Source organism: Loxodonta africana, chromosome 2 (assembly GCF_030014295.1).
Source record: "Loxodonta africana isolate mLoxAfr1 chromosome 2, mLoxAfr1.hap2, whole genome shotgun sequence".
Classification (NCBI taxonomy): Eukaryota; Metazoa; Chordata; class Mammalia; order Proboscidea; family Elephantidae; genus Loxodonta; species Loxodonta africana.
In genome coordinates this window covers 88578400-88602635 of record NC_087343.1, presented here as the reverse complement: position 1 = coordinate 88602635, position 24236 = coordinate 88578400, and the positions used below count along the sequence as shown (strand labels likewise).

Genomic DNA, 24236 nt, shown 5'->3' with positions numbered 1-24236 from the left:
CTTTCTCCAAGCTCATAGCTTATACGGTAAGACAACTTGGCTCATCAAAAGGTGAAATGTATCTCACTTGAGCACGTGTGTTAGGCATTCCCAGAAGATTACACATATTATATCTTAATAGTTGAAAGTTTTTTTGCAAATGAGTAAATTTCTTTTAAGATAAGAACCATGGCAGGAGCTGCAAGAATTGGGGAGCTCACCCGTGACCCGAATTCCTACACGCAGAGCACGATCAACTTCCCGATAGTGTCTTGCACAAGAGTGAACAACGCAATCGTGCTATTAGTCATTGTTAACCACAGTGGGCAATGATTTCACCCAGTTTTCAAAAATCGTTTGTTCTGCTGCCCTCAGGGGAGTGGCTAGTTAGTCATCAGCACCACATTTGGTTGCCTCAGACATCATCCTGCTTTCATCCTATCTCCTGTCACAGTCTCTTGCCAAGATGGAAATGGCAGCAAATTCACACAAACAGTCCCTTTTACTTACACAGCTATTCTTGTGCACCAGGCACTGTGCTAAATACTTTCTGACATCATCTCATTTAACCCTCAGATCCACCTGTGATGTGGGATTACCAGTACCATTTGCTGTTGAGTCAACTCGGACTCACAGCGACCCCATGTGTGTCAGAGTCGAACTGTGCTCCACAGGGTTTTCAATGACTGATTTTTTGTAAGTAGATCGTCAGGCTTTCTTCTGTGGTAGTATCTCTGGGTAGACTTGAACCTCTAACTTTTCAGTTAGCAGCTGAGCATGTTAACCACTTGTACCACCCAGGGACTATGATGTAGAATTGTTGACTGCATTTTAGAAAGGACAAAAATGAAGTTCAGAAAGAGGAAGATATTTTCCAGGGGTGTTTGAACTCAACCATTTGACTCTTGCATCTGTTCCCTTAAACAGTAAAGCAATGGCTTGCAAATTTTGTTCCCAAAGAATGAGAAATCAGAACTCCAGGATCCTACCTCTACTACAGTGACTTCTCCTTTGTTGTTTTACATATTGAGATTCAGTGTAAGAGTTCACTGAAAAAAGAGGTACACAGCCATGTTTTTTAAAAAAAAAAAACAAACTGAAGCTCCTGCTATTTTGTCACCATAAACCGTGTGAACCAGTTCTATACCTGTCCGTGAGATACAAAACCACCTATGCTGTGGAATCTAGGGGCACTCAAACATTGTCTAAAAGAACAGCCTCACTGGTTGGTTACAAAGTCTAAAATCTTATATCAGTAACTCTGCGTTAAATCAGCAAAGGCCCAACTAAAATTAAGTCGTAAACACATTAGCTATTTTGTCATTCAGCCGTGTCCCAGGACAAGAGACATGGACAGTTACATTCTTTTAGAGGGAAGGCTAGGAAGATTACAGAAGAGGGGACCCATTGAAGGGGTCATGAGAGATGGAGTGGGACAAACAGAGATAAAGCAAATTGTATTTTTTGTCACAATGGGTAGTCCCATTTGCAGAAAAAAAAAAAAAAAAAAGGGCTTTGACTCACCACAGAGTTTATTTAAAGGGCATCTAACCAGAGTTAACTTGTTATAGGCCACTCTAAGAAACCACATGATGAGCCTTTTTACAATTTCTGCCTAATCAGGTTCCTACAGTTAGGAAATTATTCCCATCACTATTCTAGAAACAGTATCATTTCACAATTAAGAAAGGTTGTAAAAATTTATTGTACAGCATGAAAAGCCTTTGTATTCAAAGCATTACTGTTATCTAATAGATAAAGAAACCCCAGATTATGGAGAAATAATGTGTACAAACCACAAAAACTCAGCAAATCATATGTAATGGGGTTTTCTGCATGAGGATGTTCTTCAAAAAATTTGGACACCAATAGGCAGATGCTTGGGAATCTGACATTTTGAAGCTGCAAGAATTTTTTTTTATATCCCAAGAAGTGAGGACCTAGAGCAGACATCTTCTTTATCTGGCAAACCAACCCAATATGTCTTTTGGTTCCACAAAATAAAGAAAGTAAATACTCCCTTGTTTCTGAAGGAGAAATAATAACCTAGATGCAGACATTTTAAACCGAGTGAATGGCTCTGCTATTTAGTCACATAAATTGGGTATGATCAGACAGAGCTCTGTTCTCTGTAGACACTTTTTGAGGAGCAGGAGTGCAGAGTCTAGGGCAGAAAATATTTCTTTTTTTATTTGGATTTATGCTGTTTTCTGATAGCATATTTATTGTTTATTCTTGGGGAGACTTTGAGAAAATGCAGGCTCTCATACACGTGTGTGTGAACATAAGTGCATGTGTTTATGTGTTATTTTGTATTGTTTGTTTATGTATTTATCCTGATATGTCACAATCTTAGAATCAGAAAATTCAAAGACTTCAGGAAAGTTGGGTACACCTGAACTTGTCATTTTGGATAAGTTTCTGGACTGGGCTTGGTACAGCCTAGACTGGACTGCAGATGCCCCATGCTTGGTAAAATAAATGACTGAATAGCCCTAGTTTTGAGGAAATATACTGATGTTGAACTATGTGCCTCCCGAAGTCCATAGGTTATAGCCAACTCTGAGGCAGGGTGTGGGGCTTCCCTTGGAGAATTTTTAATCGATCATCTTTGATGGAGCCACGGTGGCACAGTGGTTAAGAGCTTGGCTACTAGCCAAAAGGCCAGAAGTTTGAATCCACCAGCCACTCCTTGGCAATTCCATGTGGCAGTTCTACTCTGTCATATAGGGTCGCTTTGAGTCAGAATCGACTTGACGGCAACAGACTTGTCAGAGGCAGATCCTGGAATATGCAATGATGGCCCCAGCAGCAGGTTTCAGGTTGAGGAGCAGAGGGACTTCTTTGTTGCCTGGAGCCTCAGGGTGAATGGGCTGGGAGGGTAGACATGGTCAAGGAGACACTTATTGAAGGGTATGTGTATTTGTGTGCTGGGCGTATGTCATGTTGATAAGCTGCCTCCTGTAACGCGGCCACATGTAACTGGTGATTCCCTACATGTCTGGTTGCGGTAAACTAAATTTTACTTCACTTGCATTATCCCTAACCTTTCAGGTTTTCAGGAAATCAGTTTTGTCAGTGTGAATAAGATAAAGACTGAAAAATGGTCATCAGATTTAGTAACATAAAGGTCTTTGGAAATCTTGATAAGGACTTATTTAAAGTGACAGCCTGCTGTGCTGTAGGGAATCAAGAGAAGGCTTGATCCCCTCTTTGATGATGAAGTAGTACAGTGGGACAACAGTAACTTAAGGGAACCTAGTTTGGAGAGATAGATGAGTGAGCAGTGGCCCATGGGAGGAGCAGAGACTTAAGACCTGAGCCAGGTGGCTGGCTGGCTGTCATGGTAAACCATGACCAGGATGGATTTGCAGAGAGAAGAGCCCAGCAGTCACATAGACTAAAGACATGGACCTTTATTTTGGGTATTCAAAGTTAATACAATTTCATTTTTAGCCACACATTGATGGTTATACATGGAAATATAAAACCTGAGAGCTAGCCATGCTTCAAGAGTCTGATCCTGTACTTTGGACAGCCTTTCAAATTAGATATAGTAAAGGATAGGTTCTACTAAACTTTTAGTGAGCCCAATAAACATACCTTACTATGCCTTACAGCTGCTGTGGTTATCATCATACGAATGTAGATCATTAAGTCAAAACATACCTATTGAGCTTCTACTGTATACCTAGCACTGCTCTGAGCATGAAGATTGCAGAAGTGGGTAAAACAGAGGAAGTTCCTCTTCTAATTGTGTTTACAATCTGGTGAGAATTTGTCAATAAACAAACATAAGTAACATGCTAGGTTTTTATAAGTTACGTCTTAGTGATCTAAACTCAGACCCATCGAGTTGATTCCGACTCATAGCGACTCTATAGGACAGAATAGATCTAGAGCTACTATAACAGAAATATCACTAGTGGGTGGCTTTAACAAACAGAAATTTATTTTCTCACAGTTTAGGGGACTAGAAGTACGAATTCAGGGCTCTGGCTCTAGAGAAAGGCTGTCTCTCTCTGTTGGCTCTGGGGGAAGGACCTTGTCTCGGTTTCTGTTTCTTGGTTCCTCTGAGAGCTCATGTGCTGTGGCATGTCTTCCCCTATCTCTGCTTCCTTGCTCAATCCGCTCTTTCATATCTCAAAAGAGATTGACTTAGGACACACCTTACACTAATACTGCTCCATTAGCATAACTAAGAAAACCCTTTCCCAAATGGGATTATAACCACAGGTATGTTGTTATTGTTGTTAGGTGCAGTCTAGTCTATTCCAATTCATACTGACACTATATGCAACAGAAGGAAACACTGCCCGGTCCAGCATCATCCTCACAATTTTTGATATGCTTGAGCCCATTGTTGTAGCCACTGCATCAATCCATCTACAGGGACTAGTCCCTCTGGATAACATGTCCAGAGTATGTGAGATTAAGTTTTTCCATCCTTGCTTCTAATGAGCATCCTGGCCGTACTTCCTCCAAGACAGATTTGTTCCTTTTTCTGGCAGTTCATGGTATATTCAATATTTTTCACCAAAACCATAATTCAAAGACATCAGTTCTCCTTTGGCCTTCCTTCTTCATTGTTCAGCTTTCACATGCATATGAGGCGGCTGAAAACATCATGGCTTAGGTCAGGCACACCTTAGTCCTTAAAGTGACATTTTTCCTTTTTAACACTTTAAAGAGATCTTTTGCAGCAGATTTGCCCAATGCAAAGCCCTGTTTGATTTCTTGACTGCTGCTTCCATGGGCACTGACTGTGGACCCAAGTAAAATGCAATCCTTTACAAATTCAATATTTTTACCATTTATCATGATGTTGCTTATTGGCCCAGTTGTGAGGATTTTTGCTTTCTTTATTATGAGGTTTAATCTATACTGAAGGTTGTGGTCTTTGCTCTTCATCAGTAAGTGCTTCAAGTCCTCTTGACTTTCAGCAAGCAAGGTTGTGTCATCTGCATATTGCAGATTGTTAATGGGTCGTCCTCTAATCCTGATGCCGCAATCTTCTTCATACAGTCTAGCTTCTCGGATTATTTGCTCAGCATACGGATTGAATAAATATGGGGAAAGGATATAACTCTGATGCACACCTTTCTTGACTTTAAACCACACAGTATCCCCTTGTTTTGTTTGATCTACTGCTTCTGGTCTAAGTAGAGTTTCCTCATGAGCACAATGAAGTGTGCTGGAATTCCCACTCTTTACAATGTAATCCATAATTTGTTATGATCCGTACAGTCCAACGCCTTTGCAGAGTCAATAAAACACAGGTACATATCTTTCTGGTAGTCTCTGCTTTCAGCCATCTGACATCAGCAGTGATATTCCTTGTTCCTCGTCCCTTTCTGAATCTGGCTTGAAATTCTGGCAATTTCCTGTTGATGTATTGCTGCAGCCACTTTAGAATGATCTTCAGCAAACTTTTACTTGTGTGTGATATTAATGATATTGTTTGATAATTTCACATTCTGTTGGACCACCTTTCTTTGGAATGGGTACAAATATGAATCTCTTTCAGTCAGTTGGCCAGGTAGCTGTCTTCCAAATTTCTTGGCATAGACAAGAGAGCACTTCCAGGGCTGCATACGTTTGTTGAAACATCTCAACTGGAATTCCATGAATTCCTGGAGACTTGTTTTTTGCCAATGCCTTCACCGCAGTTTGCACCTCTTCCTTCAGTACTAAAGGTTCTTGATCATATCCTACCTGCTGAAATGGCTGAATGTCAACCAATTCTTTTTGGTACAGTGACGCTGTGTATTCCTTCCACCTTCTTTGATGTTTCCTGTGTCATTTAATATTTTCCCAATAGAATCCTTCAATATTGCAACTTGAGGCTTGAATTTTTTCTCCAGTTTTGCCAGCTTGAAAAATGGTGATCATGTTCTTCCCTTTTGGCTTCCTATCTCCAGATCTTTGCATATGCCATTATATAATACTTTACTTTGTCTTCTCCAGCTGCCCTGTGAAGTCTTCTGTTCCGCTTTTTTACTTCATCATTTCTTCCTTTTGCTTTAACTACTCATGTTCAAAAGCAACTTTCAGAGTCTCTTGACATCCATTTTGGTCTTTTTTTTCTTTCCTCTCTTTTTAATGACCTCTTGCTTTCTTCATGTATGATGCCCTTGATATCATTCTACAACACATCTAGTCCTCGGTTATTAGTGTTCAACGCATCAAATCTATCCCTGAGATGGTCTCTAAACTCAGGTGGGATATACTCAAGGTTGCACTTTGGCTCTTGTGGACTTGTTCTAATTTTCTTCAACTTCAACTTGAACTCACATATTAGCAATTGATGATCTGTTCCACAGTCAGTCTCTGACCTTGTTCTGACTGAAAACACTGAGCTTTTCCATCATCTCTTTCCACAGATGTAGTCGATTTCATTCCTGTGTATTCCGTCTGGTGAGGTCCAGGTGTGTGGTCATGGTTTACGTTGGTGAAAAAAGGTATTTGCAATGAAGGAGTCGTTGGTCTTGCAAAATTCTATCATCTGATCTCCTGCCTTATTTCTATCACCAAGTCCATATTTTCCAACTACCAATCCTTCTTCATTTCAATCTTTTGTGTTCCAATCTCCAGTTATCATCAATGTAACTTGACTGCATGCTTTATCAATTTCAGACTGCAGAAGTTGATACCCAGTACCACACCCAGTGCCGTCGAGTCTGACTCATAGCGACCCTATAGGACAGAGTAGAACTGCCCCATAGAGTTTCCAAGGAGCAGAAGTTGATAAGAATCTTCAATTTCTTCATCTTTAGCCTTAGTGGTTGGTGCATAAGTTTGAATAATAGTTGTATTAACTGGTCTTCCTTATAGGCCTATGAATATTAACCTATCATTGACAGCATTGTACTTCAGGATAGATCTTGAAATGTACTTCTTGATGATGAATGTGATGCCATTCCTCTTCAATTTCTCATTCTCGGCATAGTAGTCCATATGATTGTCTGATCCAAAATGGCTAATATCAACCCATTTCAGCTCACTAATGCCTAGAATATAGATGATTATGCTTTACATTTCATTTTTGAGCATGTCTAATTTTCTTGGACTCATACTTCATACATTCCATATTGTGAATAATAATGGATGTTTGCAGCTGTTTTTTCTCATTTTGGGTTGTGCCACATCAGCAAATGAAGGTCCCAAAAGCTTGAATCCATCCACGTCATTAAGGTTGACTCTACTTTGCAGAGGCAGCTCTTTCCTAGTTGTATTTTGAATGCCTTCCATGCTGAGGGGCCGATTCTCTGGCACTATATCAAACAATGTTCCATTGCTGTTCATAAGTTTTTCACTGGCCATTTTTTTCAGAAATAGACGGCCAGGTCCTTCTTCCTAGTCTGTCTTAGCCTGGAAGCTCTGCTGAAACTTGTCTAACATGGGTGACTTTGCTGGTATTTGAAATAAGGGTGGCAAAGCTTCCAGTATCACAGCAACATGAAAGCCATCCCAGTAGGACAAACTGACAGACATATTGGAACACAGATATAGGGGTTAGGATTTACAACACATGAGGCATGCTCAGACATCTCTTGCCCTGCACAAGCAAGTGTTATAGCTGCTTTAGTTTTGCTGGCAAGCCTCCTGCCCTGAGGCTCCTGGCTCTGCCCTACTGTAGGAAGACACATGCACAGGATCCTTCAAGGCAACCTCTGCACAGGGCACACTCACGCCTCTGCCCTGAACAGACAAGTGTTATAGCTCTTTTAGCTCTGCCAGCATGCTTCCTACCTGAAGGTGCTCTTGCTGGCAGGCCCTCCACTGCTGTCTCTTGCATCTCATGATGTCTTCGTTCTTCTTGGTCTAGGAGGTTTTCAGGGCAGAGACCCGAGGTCATTGGTCCAAAGGACAAACTTTGCCCCAAACCCTTCTGGATGGTATCGAGGTCCCCCCTGAACCTCTGTGGGATTGGCCCTTATTAAACAAACTCTGAATTTTAAGGTATGGCTCTCCCATCAGGACCACAAACTGGCCAATCCCCTCAGTGGACTGTAAGTCACTCAGTTTGCATAGTAATCGACCAATCCCTTGCAAGATTGTGGCCAGCTAATCATTTTTGGGGAGTTACAAGACCATGGCTAGAACGGCCATATAAAAGTAATTCACTCCACTATAGATGGAGTTGGGGTAGATTATTAGAGCTTTGTACCCTACGGTAAAGATCTTGGCTTTCACTTGAGTATACAGAGAAGGTATGGGAGAGCTCTGAACAGAGAAGAAACATGAACTGGCATTTTAAAATGGTCATGGCTACTCAGTGAAGAGATTGTAGTGAAACTGGTTAGGAGGTTACTGCAATAATCCAGGTCAAAGAGGATGGGAGCTTATCCTAATGCTAGGGCAGTAAAAGGAACCAGATTTTGAGCGTGTTTTGCTAATGAATTAGATGTAGGTGGTAAGAAAAACAGATAAATTAATGAGGATGTCTCTAAAAGTTTTGGTCTTTGGCAACTAATCAAATGGAATTGCCATTTATGAAATTGGAAAGACGAGTGAAGAAGCATATTTGAGGGGAAAATGAAAGATTTTAATGCTAGATATAACATGTCTATTGGACATACAAATAGAGAGGTCCAGCAGGCAGTTGGCATTTTTTGGTGTATAAAACCACTTAAACTCATTGAACTAGGTAAGACCACCTAGAGGACAAATGTAGAGATGAGGTACAAGACCTTTTTTGGGAAAATTAGAAGGAGGCAGAAAAGGATACTTATAAGGAGTAAAGAAGAATAGCCAGTAGAATAGGAAGAGAACCAGGAGGGAGTGATGAACCAGAGTACATGTATTTAAAGTAATATGTTGCACTAAGATTGAGACTTAGGAATTGCCATTGAATTTCTGACCTTGATAAGAACTATTTGTGAATTGGTGAAAACGATGGCTTGATTGGAGTGGGCTTGAGAATGGGAATTTTACCTGCAGCATGGTTGCATTTGTGATTTAGAGATAACTTAGAAATTTTTTATTTATTTAGAAATATTCTAAAACTAAAATTATTCACTAGTGATAGAGAATAATCATCTATGTATTATTAAGGCAAATTGAAGTGAGAGTGTGTGGGGCTGTTAAAAAGAGTAATTGGAGATGACATACTTTTCTCTATATGGTCCAATGAAAGTATATACCCAATGGTCAGCAGAGGGCAGAAGCTGAGAGAGGGGACAAGTAAGGACATGCCTGTAGGGTTTCTGGCAGTTACTATTTGGGCCCTCTTCTAGAAAAGTGGGAAACTCCATTTTATATTTGTGAGAACCAAGGGAGGAGATGTAGTAAATCTGTTGGTACACAGTCTTGGGCAGGAAGACCATTTCAACTATTATTATTTTTTCTCTTAAGTTGACATTTATTATAAGGAATCCATTCACTGAGTTTTAGTCTGTTCATAGTTTTGTTCTTATTGTGGCATTTTTGGATGATATTTCAGAATAAGACATTTGGTAGTGAGTCTAAGGGACAAAGTTTACTGTTCTTGATCAGCACATTTCTTTAGTTTGTGCATTATGAACCAATAATTGAATGGTAGCTGTGAAAATGAAAGCCAGGCACAAAGAGGTTTGTTTCCAGCCTTCATGCAGGGCCCTATAACCGTATAAGTGTTTTGCACACCTGGGACCGAAGACATCATGCTTTCCCATGACCTGCTGTGGAAAATCATCCCATTGCTCCTGATACATACAGCGTGGAACACACACCATGTGAAACAGTTATAAAACACTTCACATATTTTCTCTCATCTTCCTCCTGCCTAGCTCCCTTTATTTTAGCAAGAGGTAAGATGTGATGAACTAAATTAAGCATTTCCCATCTAATTAGATTGTGAGGCACCAGTTTTACCTTACTATTTAAAAATATATGAACTTCCAAAACTTACTAAGGAAAAGGCCCATTGAAGGCAGATGTCCCACCAGTTATAGCGAGGTCTGAAACAATTTATTTGAATGGAGATTTCCATTGCCTTTTGTGCAGATTGACCCTGTTAAGCACATTTAAAGTACAGTAAGTGGTATTTCCTGAGGTGATGGATATCCCATGTGATGGCATCTGAGTTTAAGTCTCATGAAGCATAATGCTTTTTGCACACAACCTGTGAATGCCCAGTGCAGATTTTACCAAAAAAGCTACCTTCGTGCAGGGTTTTAAAAGTCTACAGCAGGCAATTCAAACAAAATTGTGCTCACCTCTCTTCACCTCTTTCTAAACTCATACCTCTGAGTTTTTGTTAATATCTAAAAAAGGTAGCCATCTTGTAAAATGAAAGAGTACATTGCACAGGCACCAAGGGTACCCGTCAATGCTTTTATCAAATTCAGGTCCTGCTCTGTGGCACTAATTGGAACCATGTGTTGAAAATGCAAGACAGGATTTTCAGCTGTTCTTTAATTAAATGGAATAAAATCATACTAAACCTTACATTTCTTTATACAGAGAGGCTGTTGGAGGTGGTCTATTAGCAGGACTGATGGCTGACCCCGAGTGGGGAAGCTGACACCTGTGTCAGGGCTCCTGGGATGCTGGTGGTTGTCCTTTAAATATTTAAGATACATTAAAAATGATTCTAGGGTACGATTTAGCCCTATTCATAGAAGGTTTGGCTGCAAATGGTTTTCTGATAAAGAAAAGAAGAGATAGAAAACCTAAGTATTTTCAAGTGCACTGGATGATTGACTCACAAAAGATTTTTCTATCTTATAAAACTCAGTTACTGCAAAAATCATTAGTGAGAAGGAAAAAGCACCTCCTCATGCCCTAACCCACTGAAAATGGGGGAGAAATAGTGGCTGATGTGTGTCTACCAGAAAGACAATGAGAAATATTGTCCCAGGTTTTTGGTGGAAACCTGAAAACAAAATATAATTTTGATTTTTTTTTTTAAAGTGCTATTTCTGCCACTTTATACCTGTGGCAGGGGTAGGGAGGTGGGAATGCTCTACAGCTTTTAGTTTTCCTGGGATCAGAATTCCAGGGAATAAAAGGTAGTTTACAATGTCTCCTTTCACCTTTTTCATCATGCTTTATGTTGTTTAACATTCACTGAATGGCACCAGTGTGCTGAACTTCACTTCTTCCCAGTCCCCCTAAGTCTGGATCCAGAACTGCTACTTTCACACAGTGCGCTGAAGCCTTAGGAAAAAAATGTGAATGTATTTGCAGCCAACAGCACAGCTGCACCTACAACATCCAGAAAGAGGTGCAAGGAGAAGTGAGCTGATGATAGCAACGGTGATTCCTCCCAAGGTGCATACGAGCTGGAAGCGGTAATGTCAAAGCAGGGTTGGGAATGTTCAGGAAAGGAAGCTGTTTCAACAAAAGGCTTAAAAAGCTCTTAAAATAGCTCCTAAAGGAGACAAGGAGACCACTTCCGCTTATATCAAGGCCCCAGGGACAAGCACCAGAGAGGGGATTCTCTCTGTGTGTGGGTGGTTTAAGCAGTACTCTGCCAAGAGTCTCTCAATTTCCAAAGATGGTTGAAAAACTGATCCGTAGATACTCCTTCACGTGAGCTGAGGTTTGGCAATTTCCCAGACAGAACGGGAGTAGCATCAGGGATCTACACGGCCTGCAGAGAATGGGAGACTTCTGGGTGTATGTGGTTGTGCCCCCACATTGTCCTTGGCTTTCCCTTCCAGAGGGATAAATCTAATCAGGTCACCCTCTTATTTCTCTTAAGATCTTTCTGTAACTGTTTATTCAGGCTAAAATCTAAACTCTTCGCGTCATGTTCAAGACCATCCCACCTTCCTTTCCCAGCCTCATAGTTCACCTGTCCCCATTCTCACTTAAAGCCCCTCTCCAGCCATACCAAAACCCACTGCTGTCGAGTTGATTCCAACCCATAGCGACCCTATAGAACAGAGTAGAACTGGCCCATAGAGTTTAAAAGGAGGACCCAGGGAGATTCGAACTGCTGACCTTTTGGTTTGCAGCCATAGCGCTTAACCACCACGCCACCAGGGCTTCCATAAGGCACTGAATATGCCATACTCTTATTCCTCTGTGTCTCACACTTGGCTAACTGTACTTCGGTCATCAGGCAAACCCTAAATCATCCCTGAAATTGAGCTCACACTTCATCTTTCTCCTCTGTCATGTTTCCCTTCACATCCACCACCTCTCCCTGTGCTCTCCCAACAGAATATAAGAGCAGGATGATTCTCCCTGCATCCCTGAGCATCCTGGGCATATCTCTATTATAGTGCTTATCACATACCCTGGTATTTCTTCCTCTGTCTTTCATCTAGACTTCCAATACCTGGAAGGCTAGTGTGATGTTTTACCCCTTCTTTTCATATTCCCAGTGCCTGGCAGTGTGCTTGGTGCAAAATATTCAGGAACATTTGATGAATAAATGAACACACATGCCTACAAAGAACTTTGTGTAAGCTGAAAGTCTGTCCTTGTACATAGACCAGATTTTAAATTCTTAAAATAAGATGACTGATACAAAGGACAGTGAAAGTGAAATGACACATTGGGTTACCATCATCCAAAAACCTTTACTGAACTTATCCTAACTGCAGGCAATTATGAAATTTATGGATATCATATATGATAGGTTAGGGCTCTTATGGAAAATTCAAACCAAGATAGACATGACACTATTTTATGTAGATTTTCTCAAGAAAATGCTAGTGTTTGTTTTAGTTTATACTTTTCTCTCTCCCTTACCTTCTTCAAATGTCAAAGATTTTGCAGAACATAAAATTCTTGTTAATTAAACATCACCTTTGGATGATAAATTGTTGCATTTGAAAATATGTATCCAAGTTAAAAGTAACTATTCTGTGAAATTCCAAACAGAAAGCAACTAGTTACAGCCAGAATAGCCAAATTCTAATTTTATCGTTTGAGGAAGAATATGAATAACTGAATGAATGAATTACTTAAACCCTAGGGTAGATTTTTTTCTTTCCTCAAGAGCATTTGGACAGAGACTGGCAATGTTTGCCTCTGGAGTTCTTAATGTTTTATACTTCCATGCAAATACACCTACCTTTTGATAGTCACATTATTTCTCCAAAATACTTCAGCCAGGCATTGTTTTCCCTGGAATTTATGCCATTTTTGTTTCATTTTATTTAACATGACACTGCATATGTGATGTAAGTAGAAAATATTAATACATAAAAAAATACATAGCTTTAGAAAATATCTTGACAAGTTACATTACTATTTTATAAAACCAAGGGGCTATCAAAAGAAAGTTGCTCTGCCTAATAAAGCAATCACAATTACGGGAAAGCAGAGAGGAGAGGAAAGAGGAGGGAAGAGAGAGAAAAAGATGGATAACATGGCAGAAGGCTGGACCCTATGGAAAAACGTGGCCAATGGAAAATTCTTGAAGTAGAAAACCCAGAAGACTTTAAAGGTTAGTTACGATAAAATCAAATTTAAATTGCTTGTTTTCTTTGATGTAAACAGCCTCTCTCCGGCACAAATCTTCAATAAACTCTGCTATGCACAGAGACTTATGCATATTTCTGTTAGGGATCAAAGAAAAGGGATTGCGTTCCATGCCTCGGTTGGAATGGAGCTGAGAAAGGAAAAAGTTAGGGTTGATAAAACACGAGTGACACTGAGAGTCCAGTGGAATTCAGAGAAGTGACTATGAAAATATATCACACAGGAATTCACAAAATCTTGGGAAGAGCATCAGGCTTTAGAAAGGACCAAGGATAGGGAGCTCGAGCTAATACATTTCAAAGACAGGGTTAATTTAGCTGATAATCTGGTTGTACAAAACTCTGTGCTGATCCATTACGGTTGATTTTATTGTGTAATAATAGCAACCATGATGACAGCTTCCATACGTGCATCACTTACTGTGTACTACGCACTGTGCTAAGTGCTTTATGTGCATTATCTCATTTAATGCCCATTGTATGGATGAGCAAACTAAAGCTCAGCAAAAAGCAGTAACTTGTAGTTTACATGTGGCAGAGACAGGGCTGAAACTTGGCCTGATCTTGTCCTCAAATGCATTATTAGTTCCTACTTACTTTACTACTAGTTTCCAGAAAGAAGACATCTGATTTTTGTCCCAAGTATATACTGTTTATAAGAGCTCCCTACAAATGTTGTAAAATTGACTCTTTAAATTTATTCTATAAGTAATTGTATTAGTTAGCTATTGTAAAAATACTGCTACGTAAGAAACCACCCCAAAACTCAGTGGATTTTGATAGCAAGCATTTATTCTCATGCTCATTGGTCAGCATGGTTGACGGTGGTTCAGTTTATGTAGCCTGGACCCAGTGAACAGGTCTCCTGAAGACCGCATGGTAGTGGGTTCTGGCTCCAGGCTAAAGGAGCATCAGCTACCTGGGGCATGTTCCTCTCACAGAAGTAGTTGGAAGTTCCCAAAGGGACAAGCAGAATCAGGTAACAACTCTTAACTCCTAGGCTCACAACTGCTACGTTGTTATTTCTAGTGCATTCATTTGGCCAAAGCAATTCAATGCAATGATGGTGGTGGGGAATAAATATTTAATGGCAATAGTCTAATCTTCCATAGTAAACTTAGTTCCTCAGATACAAATACATACAGACATACACGCATACATATACATATATATATAAAATAAATCATTTGTGATGAGTATCTTTTGGGGGAGTGGACCAAGATTGTTTCCATTGTTATTCAGTAGGAGGACCTGGACATTTTCATATCTGAATACCCTAAATATTTGCAAAGAATAATGGCAAAATCATCACTTCTAAGAATAACCTTCCCGTCATCACTACCATCATTGCATCCCAGTAGAGGTTCTGGAATGCTCATAAGGTTTTTGATAATTGAGAGTAACAGAAAAAACAATAATAACAACAAAAACCTTTGTCATCACATAAAAATGTTGTATCTTGAAAGTACCATATTTTTATGCAAGTAATGACTTCTGTTTGTTTGCCAACTGCCCCTCCCGCTCCAGGTATTTTCTTCAGCACTCTATGCTAATTTTTGTCTTTAACCCTACCCAGAAAAAAAAAAGCAACATGTAAAAAACAACTGGCATTGTGGTGCTTGTGAAAATACTTGGGGGGGGGGCAGTAGGCAAACAAATATAGAAGGCTTATGTTATTTGCATAAAAATATGGTAGGTCTTTGATTATTTGATAAGACCAAATAAAAATTGTACCACTAATGTGCATATATTCTACCAGTTGGGACAACTTTGTGAAATCACAGGCTTAAAAAGAAATTACAGTATTATCCTATGTTTGCAAAGATCGCAGACAATTCGTACTACTACCATTAAAATCTGTCAGTGATCTGAAGACATATCTAACGGAGATAAGACTTAGCTGGATGTAATGTCATTTTAATGAATTTAAGAAATACATATAAAATTTATATGAATTTTAATTATAAAAGTGATTTTATATCACCATTATATTTCAAAGTTTAATTGTCTATACCAATCTAGGCTACCCAGAAAACCAAAAAACCAAACCCAGTGCCGTCGAGTTGATTCCGACTCATAGTGACCCTATAGGACAGAGTAGAACTGCCCCATAGAGTTTCCAAGGAGCGCCTGGCAGATTCGAACTACTGACCCTTTGGGTAGCAGCCGTAGCACTTAACCACTACACCACCAGGGTTTCCAATCCAGGCTACAGGTCTCCCAAAATATTCTTTCGATAGCAATATTAACTAGTGACAACTTGTTAATTGAAAATGCTGAAAATTAATTGAAACTTTCTCTGGAGAATACATTCAATTTCCCTATTAGTTAACTGTTTGTTTTAAAGAACAGCTCCCTTAATAAAACCTCAAAAAGGGGACCACGGATTGTAAGGATATGCATGGACTGAAACTGGCGCTAATATCCTAGGTACTAACTACTCTTCAAAGCTCTCTCTGTGGTCACATGACACCTCTGCTTCTCAGCACCTATCTGCTCTTTTCTCTCACTCCCAGTTATCTTTCTCTGCTAACTTATAGATCTGCTTCTTCACTGAACCCAAGTTCAGCCAGGCTATGGGTTGCATTTCTTCCCTGAGATCTAATCAGCTACGGCTGGGGCTGGGAAGTGGGACAGGGTCATGTCTATAAAACATGGATACTATATCGAACACCCCTTGTACACTGCTTCAAAGTCTTCCGGGCCCCGTGTCAATTGTCAGCCACTGGTTGGCAATCAGTTCTGGGCAGGCTTTGCCATACTTTACGTAAGTACAACTGGCACCTTTGTGACTCTTGTTTTCTGCCCTTCCCCTTCCCTAAGACTGCAGCATGGATCGACTGCAGGAATCTGCTGTGTGTTCACATATGGCAACCCAGACATACGTATAGTGAAGCCAATTCTGCCAGGCCACCCTTGACCAATGGGGAACTGCAACCAATAAATGAATCCTTCTCATCCCTGGGCGTACAGTTCTGAGAACCTTTTGGAAGATTCCTCAGAAGATCCTAGTGGGAGAGAGCATCAGTCATCCACAAGGGCAGTGGGCTTAATAAAGCACTCTTGCATTGGCTTTTCCTTCTTTCCTGTTTTAACCTCCCTTTCCTGCACTCCTGCTCCCTATGATCACATCCGCAGATAAATTAGCTGTGTGCAAGCCTTTGTCTCAGGCTCTGCCTTTGGAGGAATATACGGTAAGACAGATTCCTAGAAGAGTCTTGTGCGAGCAGGCACCATAAAAATTGTTTAATCCACCTATATTTTTTTGACTGGCTATATTGTTTCTAAGATAGCAGTTACATTGGAAACTGTCTCTAAATCAAAAGTAAGTGGTTCATGACAAGACTATATTCCATTTACTGGAACAGTGGACACTAAAATTGCTCCTGCCCTTAATAGGAACATCCAATATTACGATGGGTATAAGGCCGTAATCTCTCTCTCCTTCCCTGCAGGACCAGAAGGAGTCTTGGGCCAAAGAGAACCACAATCAAAAAGTATAGTTCTCTCTGAAATTGGGAGATGGAAGGCTACTATAACGCGCCTTGGAAAAAGGAAGGAAAAATCAACATATGAATAATAAAATCCATACTGAATTGTATTCATATAGAAGAGAGGCAAGTTGGAGAGGACAATAGTGGGTAGAAGAGAGGATTTGAGGTATTTGAAAGGGAAAAAACGAGTAGAAAGTAGGCTGAAGAGTGTTTTCGGTTGAGTGGTTAAGCGTCGGAAATTACGGCAAGAGGTGGTGGTCAGTTAATGAAGCAACCAAACACTTGTTCTAATGTATTGTTTAAGATATCTTTTTCCAGTTATTAAAATACAGAGAAACCCATTTCAAATCAGCTGATAGAACACTCCCAAATGAAATCTGCTCTTGAAAGGTATTTATTAGAAGCTGTCAGATAAGCAGTGAAAATTTTTAATTCAAACAATAGCTACAAATGGATGCATGAATAGTTCTTTTGTGATTGCCATTCTCCCTTACAAAATCACTGAAATGAGTATAAAATATGTTAATTATCTTTTTTTTTTTTTTAGATTTCATGACTTGTAGGTAAGTTCATGAGGTCTTTCATGAGTTTAGATGTCAGATATTTAATTTCATTTTGTTAAAAATGGATTCTATAAATAATACCAAGTATAAGAATGACAGAGCCATGAAAGGATGGGGGTTGACTTCTCCTCTGGGCAGTGTCTATCAGAAGGCCCCTTGATGGCCCCTTCCTTTTCCATTCCCAGAAGTCCAGGATGGGTCATGACCTTAAGTTTTCTTGACAGCTCATACCTTGCAAGGAAATACCAGTTAGAACTGTGGAGCTTAATTCTTGACATGTCTTTATTACACACTTGGTTCACTGTTGACGTTCTTAAATGCCCTTGGTTAACATTCCTTGTGGATATCTTCTAACTTGTCTTCTTCATTCTGATGACCCACAATTACAAACTTAGGCATTAAGCCCACACCTTTCCCCAGCCCAACACCTTCTCTACTCTCATCTGATCCAAGGCAGGTGGCCTTATCATCAGATCACTCCACCAACCCCTCCCAATTTCTATTAACCTCCCCATTGGGTCTTTTGTCTTCTATGGATCCTCACCCATAACTTGTAAGTTTTTAATCTTCTCTTAATGCCACATATCCTACCATTGCTTTATATAATAGTTCATTCTATGGTCGTTTCAGGCCTGAATCTTTTTCCTCACTCCATCCCATATCCTCAATTATTTGAGAGCAGGCCACATGTTTTATTCACTAGAATATAAGCTCAGCAAGAACAGAGTACTTGCTGTATTATTCACTGCCACACCACTAGTGACCAGAACAGAGCTTTGCACAAATGCTCACTGATATTTTGTGGAATAGCTGAATTTATCCTTAAGTTCTCCACATGGCCCAGTTATATATTTTGTGCATAACTGATCCTTACTAAACATCTGTTGAATCAAACTTAAGCCCAATAAAGAGCTGCTTGGCTCAAAAACACAGGGTTTAGTATTTTATAAATTTCAGTTATAGGCCACTAAGAAAAATATTTTCTACAGTAGTTTCCTGACCTTTTAAAACTATGTAATGAAGACATCCCTTCCTGAGAAGGGACTTTTTTCTTTCAGGAAATTTCCCTAATGAGGCCTGAGCCATATCATCTGATGGAAGGGTTAAGAATTATTTAAATTTAAGCTGAAAAATAGAAAAAACAAAATGCTTCAGTGATGCAATCTCCTAGTTTTAGAGGTGAGGGTACTAACGTCAAAAAAGCCAAGTTGCATTTGGACTCATTTCTTCTGATTTTCAGTTCAGTGTTCTTTGCACAACAATCTGTTTTAGAGTATACCAAAAACAAACAAATAAGCAAAAAACAAACTCATTGCCATTGAGTTGATTCCAACTCATAGTGACCCTATAAGACAGAGTAGAACTGCTCCATAGAGTTTCCAAGGAGCAGAATTTCCAAGAAGTGGATTTGAACTGCTGACCTTTTGCTAGCAGCCAATCTCTTAACCACTGCACCACCAGGGCTCTGTTTTAGAGTACAGATGATGGAGATATGTGAGGAAAAACATGGTGTGGAATGACTAGATCTGGACATCTTAATATCAAATCTATAACTATCTATCTACACAGGGCAAGAAATATAAAATCATCTATTCGGTTTTTCTGCACTAAATATAAAGGAGAAACCCATAATTATGGGCTTATTATGCTCTGTCCTAAACAACCAAATCAACCTGATGCACAGCAATGGTTGAAAAGATCCACTGTGCTGAAAAAAACACAGTCACGGTTTTCTAAATAATATGAACTTTATAGACTCTGCATTGTTACGACTGATTACGAAACACTTTCCCTATACCTCCTTCCCACTACTAGTGAGAGGGAACCCAAAATTCCTTTCTGTTTCTTCTTCTCTACACTTAAAACACACACACATAATTGGCAGTTGTATACTGATTGGGATACTGATTTAGGTCAATGATACACTGGCTCTGTTTGTGGTCTATGCAGGTGAGATAATATTAAGATTCTGGTGCTTTACGTACAAAATTCTTGAATAGATACAAGTTTGGATTATATAAAGCTCAATATTATAGTGACATCTTAATATAGCTGAATACAAATTTATATTTTATATTTATATTTTTACATTTTATGTTTAATTTTAATTTTTCCTCTTAAATTTAAGCCACTATGAAATAAAATGCAATAAAATTTCTCTTTAAAATACTTTGTCATTCCATTGACTTGGTCAAATCTTGTTCTTGATATAAATAATAATGTGTAATTCCTTTCTTATTTTCTCTTTATAGTCAGACTTATAAATATATACATAATACATACATATATATAATTTATAACTAATTTATCACAAAAGGCACTTGACCTCTCTGAACAATTATTTCCTTGTATCAAATCATCATGCTAGATTCTACTCTTTCAATGAGCTTCTTTTCAAAATGGTTAAATAACTTAAAGAAAAATTGGAGTGTCTACTTTGTGATCAAAATTCATTTATTCATTCAACAAATACTTACAAAGCTCCTATGAACCCAGCCTTATTCTTGGTGCTGGGTATAGAGAGATAAAGCAGATAGACATGTCCCTGCTATGATGGGGCTTACATTCTACGGGGAGAGAAAGATGTGAAAAAGTAACTGCAGAGAGATATGCACAGTGAAACAAAACAAAACATGCTAATAGGACAGAGGGTGACTGGTAAGAAGCACAACTTTAAAGAGTGTTTCAGGGAAGGTACCTCTGAGGAGGTAACATTTGATTTGCTATTTGAAAGATAAGAAGAAACCAGTCTTGTGAAGATGAGATTCCAGATGAGGGTTCTGAGATCTGGCCTACCTGACAGGCAGGAAAGGGGCAAGGTGAGTTAAGAGAAAGGAGTGTGAAGTAAGGTTGGGAGGGTAGTGGCCTTATCGTATCAGACCTTGTAGGTCATGGTAAGGGGTATGGATTTTATTCAAAGAGCAGTGGGTTAGAGGGTTTTAATCCCAGCAGTGAAATGATCTTATTTAAGATTTTAAAAATTGCATGGCTGGGTTGTAGGGGAGTAGAGAATTTAGCAGGGAAGCCAGTCAGGAGGCAGATGTAGTAGAGATAGAGAGAAGCAGATAGAATCAAGTTGTATTTTGGAGGTAAAAACAACAGAGCTGGGGGATGGGAGGAGAGGCACAAGACGATTCCTGGGGTTTTAGTTTGAAGCAACTAGGTAAATGGCACTGAAGTTTACTGGACAGGGAAGGCTGAGAAAGAAATGATGGTAAGGATATAATGAAATCTTTGCTTTGGATGGGAATGAAGTTATCAAGTAGACAGATGTATGTATCTGAATTTGAAAAAAGATGCCAAGATGTGCCAAAATTTGATACAAAGAAATATTTAGAAACTTCTTCTGCAATACATAAATCATAAATTTTATATATGTGTGTGTGTATACATACACATCTATAACATATGTACGTATGTATATTTGACTATATAGACAGAAATATACCAATTTTGGTGATATTAGTGTATATATGATATTTAAAGCCACAAATAACCTAGAAAGACAACAATGTGGGTAATGAAGAGAAGAACAGTGAAGACTGACGCCAGGGGATTCCGATGTTTAACTCTTGGGCATAGGAAACGGACTCAGCCAAGAAATCTAAAAAAAAGTGGCCAAAAAGAAGGAGGAATACAAAAAGCATATGGCACTGCAGAAGTAAAGTAAAGAAAATGTTTCCTGAAGAAGGAGGGATCAAATGTGTGAAATGTGGCTGAGAGGCTTAGTAAAAGCAGGGCTGAGAATCAACCATTATATTTAGCAACATGGTGGTCATTGTTAACTTTGCATATCATTGAGGAAATGAACGTTCAGTTGGAGAGAACTGAAGATAGAATGAGAGATTAGGATGTAGAAAAAGTGAATACTAATAAAAATAGAGCCAAATGTCACTGAGAATTGATCACTGAATATGACAAAGTCCCTGTCTTCCAGGAGGGCCCTTGTATATGTAAAATAAATATCTTTTATCAATAATCCTTGAAAAATATGCTTTTTAAACAAAAAGGACACTACTGTTACATTAATAAGCACTTCATAAAGGTCTGTTACTATAGGAAATGAACAAGTTAAGCTCCGTGACAAATTTTACAAAAAACGTAAAATCTTCAGTGCCTTAGAAATTTCATTATCAGATATTTTGATTGTTTATGTACAAACTAAGAACAGATTTCAGACATTATGCCCCCCCAAAATGCTGAAACATCATTGTTCAGAATATGACTATTCAGAAAAGAACTGTGGACCTTTATTAAAAGATGATTTCTTTGTCCTATTTCCAAATCTTCCTAGACAGGTTGTTAGACAGCTACCACATATTATATGTGTGAAGTGAATAAGGATAAATGTGTCTTCTGCAACAAAAAGTCTGAGGTTTTATGTAATTATAGGCATGGTGAATGAATAGTTTAGAATAATGTGCCACTGTCATCAAATCATATCTTCATATACATGTGTAATCCATTTTGCACAATGGTTTCAATTCAGTGTGTATGTAATTAAACTGTAAGGTGCAGTAATAGCTGCTGCTGAGCTGAAATTTTGCTTTTTCAGTTTAAAGAAATGAATAGAAAACATAATCAAGCAAACATCAAAGTACTTTTCTGAGACAGTTAAATCTCATCAAAGAGGTCTTCTGGACTGGTGTTTCTTAGAGTTTCTAAGGACATGTTTTCAGCTGAGCTGTGCTCCTTTTTCAGTGTCTGAGGTAGTGAAGGATCATGCCTAGAATAAAAAGAAAATAAAGATAATTTTATTTAAAAAAAAGTCCATTACAGAATAAGAGAAGACTAAGTGATACATAAGTGAAATAAGTTCAATCCTGTTTTCAGAATTCCTTTAGAGAATTTATTTCCCTATTACGTGTTAACCATAAAGAAAGAAAGATGAAAGGGATTGAAGCTCCATAATAGCTATAGAATTAATCTGCCTTTTCTTTTTAACAAATGGTGCTGGCAAAACTGGATGTCTACCTGTAAAAAAATGAAAAAGGCCACATACTTCACACCATACACAAAATGAATTCAAAATGGATCAAAGACCTAAATATAAAACCCCAAACTATAAAAATCATGGCAGAAAAAATAGGGTCAATGCTAGAAGCCCTAATACACAGCATAAATACGATACAAACTATAACTAATAATACACAAACACCAGGAGATAAGCTATATAACTGGAATCTTCTAAAAATTAAACACTTATGCTCTTTACAAGACTTTACCAAAAAAGTAAAAATAGAGCCTACAGACTAGGAAAAATTTTTGGCCATGACATATTTGACAAAGGCCTAATCTCTAAAATTTATAGGAAAATCCAACATCTCTACAACAAAAAGACAAATGATTCAGTTAAAAAATGGACAAAGGATATGAACAGACACTTCAGCAAAGAAAGCATTCAGGCAGCCAACAGGCAAGTGAGGAAATGCTCGTAATCACTAGCCATTAAAAAAAAAAAAAAAAAAGCCATTAGAGAAGTGCAAATCAAAACTGCAGTGAGATACCATCTCACCCCAACATTACTGGCATGAATCAAAAAATAAAATAAAATAAAATAAAAAACAGAAAATAACAAATATTGGAGAGGCTGCAGGGAGACTGGAACTCTTATGCACTGCTAGTGGGAATGTAAAATGATACAACCATTTTGGAAAATGATATGGTACTTCCTTAAAAAGCTAGAACTAGAAATACCATATGATCCAGCAATCCCACTCCTAGGAATACAGCCTAGAGAAATAAAAGCCATCACAGGAATAGACATATGCATACCCATGTTCATTGGAGCATTATTCACAACAGCAAAAAGATGGAAATAACCTAAATGACCATCAACAAATGAATGGATGAACAAACTATACAGTACATACACCCAATGGAATACTGCACAATGATAAAGAACAATAATGAATCTGTGAAACATCTCACAATGGGATGAATCTACAGTGCATTATCAGTGAAATAAGTTATATAAGTAAAATAAGTCAATCACAAAAGGACACTGTATATAAAAAAAAATTTGTATATAAAAACTAATAATTAACTTTATTATAGAAACTAATGAAAAAGTTTACACACACACAAAACTAATCTTTGATGGTTACGAGGGAGGAAGGGGAGAGGTGGGAGGGAAAAACACTAACTTAGACAACAGATAAGTGGAAACTTTGGTGAAGGGTAAGACAGTACACAATAGTGGGGAAACTAGTAAAACCTGACCAGGGCAAAGTCATAGAAGCTTCATAGACACATCCAAACTCCCTGAGGGATCAAGTTACTGGGCTAAGGGCTGGGGACCATGGTCTCAGGCGGCATCTAGCTCAATTGGCATAGCATAGTTTATAAGGTAAATGTTCTACATCCTACTTTGGTGAGTAGCATCTAGGGTCTTAAAAGCTTGTGAGTGGCCATCTAAGATATGTCTACTGGTCCCAATCTGTCTGGAGCAAGGGAGAATAAAGAAAACCAAAGATACAAGGGAAAGATTAGTCCAAAGGACTAATGGAACACAACCACCACAGCCTCCACCAGACTGAGTCCAGCACAACTAGATGGTGCCTGGCTACCACCATTGACTGCTATGACAGGGATCACAATAGAGGGGCCCAGACAGAGGCTGGAGCAAAATGTAGAACAAAATTCTAACTCACAAAAAAAGACTAGATTTACTACTTGACAGAGACTGGAGAAACCCCAAGAGTATGGCTCTGAACATCCTTTTAACTCAGTACTGAAGTCACTCCTGAGGTTCACCCTTTAGCCAAGGAGTAGACAGG

At 38.8% G+C, this 24236-nt stretch overlaps 1 protein-coding gene across 7 annotated transcripts in view; it reads right to left on the bottom strand.

Moving 5' to 3' along the window:
• Nucleotides 1-1499: 1499 nt before the first annotated feature.
• Nucleotides 1500-24236, bottom strand: part of XRCC4 (X-ray repair cross complementing 4) — a 342053-nt gene continuing 319316 nt past the window's right edge. For 5 of the 7 annotated variants that reach the window (XM_064273781.1, XM_064273771.1, XM_064273775.1 and 2 more), the window contains one exon: nucleotides 1505-22183. In XM_064273781.1, the coding sequence (XP_064129851.1) occupies nucleotides 22072-22183 (112 nt within the window). In that variant the 3' untranslated portion in view covers nucleotides 1505-22071. Of the gene's footprint in view, nucleotides 22184-24236 lie in introns of all 7 variants that reach the window. The other 2 variants (XM_064273778.1, XM_023545602.2) reach the window with 2 other exon arrangements.